This window comes from Aricia agestis, chromosome 8 (assembly GCF_905147365.1).
Source record: "Aricia agestis chromosome 8, ilAriAges1.1, whole genome shotgun sequence".
NCBI lineage: Eukaryota > Metazoa > Arthropoda > Insecta > Lepidoptera > Lycaenidae > Aricia > Aricia agestis.
Window position 1 is genome coordinate 12213284 of NC_056413.1, and position 4916 is coordinate 12218199.

Sequence of the window (4916 nt, forward strand, 5' to 3'; positions counted from 1 at the left end):
ATTTGTTTATCAATATTTAAAGTAGTAGACGTCTGGTGCATATCTTTTCCACTTACAAGCTTATTATAAAAAACATTAAAAAGCGACCCTCAGTTGTGTTTGCGAAACCTAAATTATTGTAGGTAAGTCAGGTATTCTCACTGTCATTATGTAAACGCTATAAGCAACTACAACTTGCAAGCAACTTCATTTACTGAGTAGGTAGGTACTCTACATAGAGATTGTGCTCACGAGTTTCGAGGTTGACTGTAACTTATAATAAAAAGTGAAAGTAGCCACGCACTATTCAGCTATGTAGAATCCAATTATTAGTTTCGTATTCATTAATATTCATGCAGTAATCTTAAAATTATTAGCATAGTTACCGGTAAGTGATTGTTTGTTTAAAATTTTTAATTAATGTTTTGTAAACTCAACCAATTGAAAACCTAATTCATACAAACAATATAATACCTATAGTTCTCTCCTGTACACCTAACGTTATCTTAAAAAACATTGCTGATTTGTAATATTTCATTACTTATAAAAAAAAATTGAATAGGTAATTAGTTAAGTATTTTAGTTTTGTTTGTAAAACTTTAACAGATTTAATTTAAAAATTTGTAAATAGTAAAACATTTAAAACATAAGTTTTGGAATAAGCATGCCACCAACAATAATTATTATTAATGATCAAAACTACTTTTGTTTCAGTCCCCTTACATAATGAGCCATGAATCTCACCATCAAATGGACCACAGCAATCACATGGATCATGGCCAAATGGGAATTGACCCCATGGCCCATAACCACATGCCCAGTGACCATATGGGACATATGGACCACATGACCCAAATGGGAAGTAATATGGATCATAAAACTTCCGAGGCACATAACATGATGATGTCTATGGTAGTAAGTATCTTAAGAATTTTATACTCAGACCTTTAACACTGACAGAGTAAATAGTAGTAAAAAATACAGGGCAAACTGCCCAAATTTTTGCAGTCATCCTGTTATAGATTATTTATTGTTTTAAATTTTTATTTTATTAGGTATTATGCCAATTATTGAAATGTTTGTAGTCAATAACTCATAAAATGTCAATGAATGGGTGTTTTACCTGAATAGGCATGTGATTGGTCTTTACCAAGTCTTTGTTAATGTTCAATCTTGTAATATTTTTAACTTTCAATTTTTAGTTCCATGGTGGCTATATGGAAACTATTTTGTTTTCCTGGTGGGATGTTAAAGAAGTGGGACAGTTTGTTGGATCATTCATTGCAATATTCATAATTGCTCTATTATATGAGGGGTATGACTGTTGCATTTGTAATAAAACTATAACATGAGTAACTTTTGGAGGCCAAGCTTTACTTAGAGTTTTGTTTCTACAAAATAGTATGTAACTATGTACATAAAAAATTATAATCCATGAACCAATTTTATATTTGCCAACATTTTCTTATAAACAATGAATATTTTTCAAACTTAATTCTCTAAACTTTTGGTATACATAAGTGATTCTCATGTTCCACTTTTTCAGGTTGAAATATTACAGAAAGCATTTGCTGTGGAAAACTTACACTGGCCTACAGTATTGTGCTGTTGCGCCACCAGACAAAGGTGTTGCCAATATTTGTGCTCCTGATGACCCACAAGTGATTCAGTAAGTGAAGTATTTATGGCTTGACTGCTCTAAAGTCTGTTACAAGAAGCAGCTGTTACAGCGGTCAAGCTTTAGTGTGATTGTTATGTTTTATTTCTAAAGGGTAGTAAAGGTCATAGAATAGAAAGGTAACGTCATGTTCTTGTCCACTGTGAACATAATTATATATTTTTACATTTATTTATTTATATACTTTAGTATCTTCTTTGATTGTTGAACTTAACAAAGCATAAAGTGAATGCAGTATTGTTTCCTTAATTTTTCTGCAGATACAGAGTAGGCGTACAGGGTTGGAGATCTATAAACTTCTATTATTAAAATGTTGAATGTATCAACAATGAAGCCATATTGTACGTAGGACACATTTCTGCGTTCACCTTTATGCTTTACATTTTTTATTAACATAATAATATTATAATTGTTTTTCTTATCTGTACAAAAATTAATTATAATATTTTTTTAGGCCTATGCCCCATGTTGTTGAGCGAAATATGTAAGTACAATAATTATTGTTTGTATACTACTAGTAATTTAAACTGTTTCAAGTTTAAAAATAATAAAATTTTTCTGAGAAAATAATAAACATAGATGATAGACATATTATTACTATAAAGACCTAAAAATATTATTTTATATGCTTCATTCTTTATACACTTCCCTAATGTAATATTTGAATTTTTTCAGTCCAACAATGCTGAGTGCAGCCCATGGGTGGCAGACATTTCTTCATGGTGTTCAAGTGCTTGTTAGCTACATGCTGATGTTAATATTTATGACTTACAATACTTGGTTGTGTGCTGCCGTTGTTTTGGGGTCTGCCACCGGTTACTTCCTATTCGGATGGAGGGAATCTGTCGTAGTTGATTTTACAGAGCATTGTCATTGATTTTTGGGTTCTAAGATTATGTTGGACAGTATTATTATTGAATATATAAATTGTATAAGACAAACTAGGTGAAATATATTTATACCTATTGTTATGTACTTTTAAACGGCTGCAATATTCTAGAATAATTAATGAAATATAGCAATATGCATCCAAAACAAAATTATTTATTTTTTGGTAGTGAGATCAGGACTGCTTTAGAAATGAAATCTTATTAAAAAAATCTCATAAATCATTAATGGTGTCTTTTGTTGCTTACATTTGCATGTCTATGGCTACAATGTTTTTTCAAATTAGAACTGCTATTACATCTATATTTGCAGTATTGGCAAGCATATGGCTTTTCTAAAGTGTGAATGCGTTTATGCACGGTAAGAGAGTTTTGAAAGTTAGTTCTAAATAAACATTTATCACAAATGTAAGGTTTTTCTGCAGTGTGTGTTCTTTTATGCTTTATCAAATTGGATGAAGACTTTGTAGAATATTTACAATTTGTAAAGTCACATTGGTGAAATTTGTTTTTATGAGTGGCCTTGTGTTCCTTTAATGAATGTTTGTTGACAGTCCTGGAAAACACAAGTATTTATTTTATGACAACACATCAATAATTAGCAAAAGAAAAAATTTTTTTGCAAGTGATTTATAAAACTAAACCCTCTTTAAAGTCTAGAATAAATTTCCTTTACAGCCTTTTTATAACCTCGTAGCTCGTACCTAAGAGGAGCATTGGTTGGACTAGAGGAAACTGGGCACTATGGGAAAAAGACTTTTAACCTCTTATAACCGCCCCTTTTGAATACCTACCAAGGTATTGCCAAGGTTTTTTTGCTCCCCTTGGCACCACCAAGGGGAGCAAAAAACTTTTCTCAAAAATCAACCCCGGCCAGATAGAGGCCGATATACGAACCTCGTTAGTATGGAGAAAAACCTTAGATAAAATTTTTATGAAAAAATTCAACCCCTGACGACCAACCCTTTTTAATACACCAATCGAAAGAAGGTGCCAAGGCAAGCAAAAAAGGTTGGATAAACTTCTCAAAAATTAACACCTGTTGAAATACAACCCGAAATGTGAGGGAAGGTAATTAATAGCAATGTTGGCCCAATACGACTTGATTGGGTTAGGTTAGGTTATGGCTACACTCCCACCTTAGCCATCATAGTTATTTATTGTGAACCACACAGAAATTGGCTCCGTTGACTTATAATTATTTAACCAAAAAATTGGGGTAGGTTTGTAAACCTTTACCAGGTTGAAGTGTTTTTTCCATACTAATGAGGGCCACATTTCGGCCCGTCAGCACGTAGCATCGGCCCTACACGGCAGCTACCCGACTCACTGGATCCCGTGCAGCAGCATCACAGTTCCGACTCACTGGGACTCATTGCAACAGTTCCGAGTCACTGGAACTCCCTGGCACTTAAGCGACAAGACTTTAAGATTCGACCTCAGGTCTTTGGGGGGAATAATGTGGCGGTACCCACAATTCGCCTAACATTCCTGCATTGCGCTATCGAAGTTTTCTTAGCGCATCAGTATATCGGACGGCTCTGGCCTGACCGAGCATACCACCTTGCTCGGTCGGAAGATCTTCCTTTGCGGCCCACATTATTCCCACACCCCGTTTCCTCCAGGCCAGCCGGAGCATGCAACAGCAACCACAAATGTTAAGATAATAAGACCTACCTGAATAAGCATTGTCTACACACCCATTCTTTAAATTTTATTTCACTTTTTGGGACATTGCTTTCATAAGAAACGGAATTGTTACAACTATTTCCTTTTGTTTTATCGTTCATCATTTTTCTGAGCAAAAGTGATACGATAGACCTTGGTGGAGAGCTAAATATTGTTTTTTCATTTTTTCGTGGACGTCCAGACGTTTTGCTTTGCAGCTGCGAACTTGAGGGAATGGAAAGTTGCAGTGGGTTTTCATGGTTTGTGTTAAATAAATCCATTATGGTATATTTAAAACAATATCTTTATGTAACAAAAGTAAGTTAAAAATAACTTTAATACGGTAGGTACGGTATGCAATGATATTCTATGTTACGGTATTTTAGAAACTCATTGACGGTATGTATGTTTATTGTTTACACCACAGATTAATATATGTAGCAACTAGCAAGCTACAGATAGGACCACAGATTACTAGTATCACAGATTACTAGTATATATTTGTAGATATAATATATCGACACTGTCGTCGAACAAAGACGGATCTGCAAAATATCAACTTTACAGGAGAGCTGTTTAAAGTTTACTATTGATATTTTTCAATGTAACTTTTTACTTATCAATTAAAATAAAATTTTATTACATAATAGCTTTTTGTAGTATTAAAATCATTGTATATGCATTTAAATTTTTTATATTTTATT

At 33.3% G+C, this 4916-nt stretch overlaps 1 protein-coding gene across 4 annotated transcripts; it reads left to right on the forward strand.

Moving 5' to 3' along the window:
* Window positions 1–2773, forward strand: LOC121729672 (high affinity copper uptake protein 1-like). Of its 4 annotated transcripts, none has more exons than XM_042118258.1 (6): window positions 1–122; window positions 694–894; window positions 1182–1294; window positions 1526–1648; window positions 2112–2141; window positions 2333–2773. In XM_042118258.1, the coding sequence occupies exons 2-6, from the start codon at window positions 706–708 to the stop codon at window positions 2532–2534; spliced, it is 657 nt and encodes a 218-aa protein (XP_041974192.1). In that variant the 5' UTR covers window positions 1–122; window positions 694–705; the 3' UTR covers window positions 2535–2773. The 4 variants fall into 4 exon arrangements, with proteins under 4 accessions (XP_041974192.1, XP_041974191.1, XP_041974190.1 ...); XM_042118257.1 differs by having other exon boundaries at window positions 2–122; window positions 700–894; XM_042118256.1 differs by lacking the exon at window positions 1–122 and adding an exon at window positions 208–367.
* The last annotated feature ends 2143 nt before the right edge of the window (window positions 2774–4916 follow it).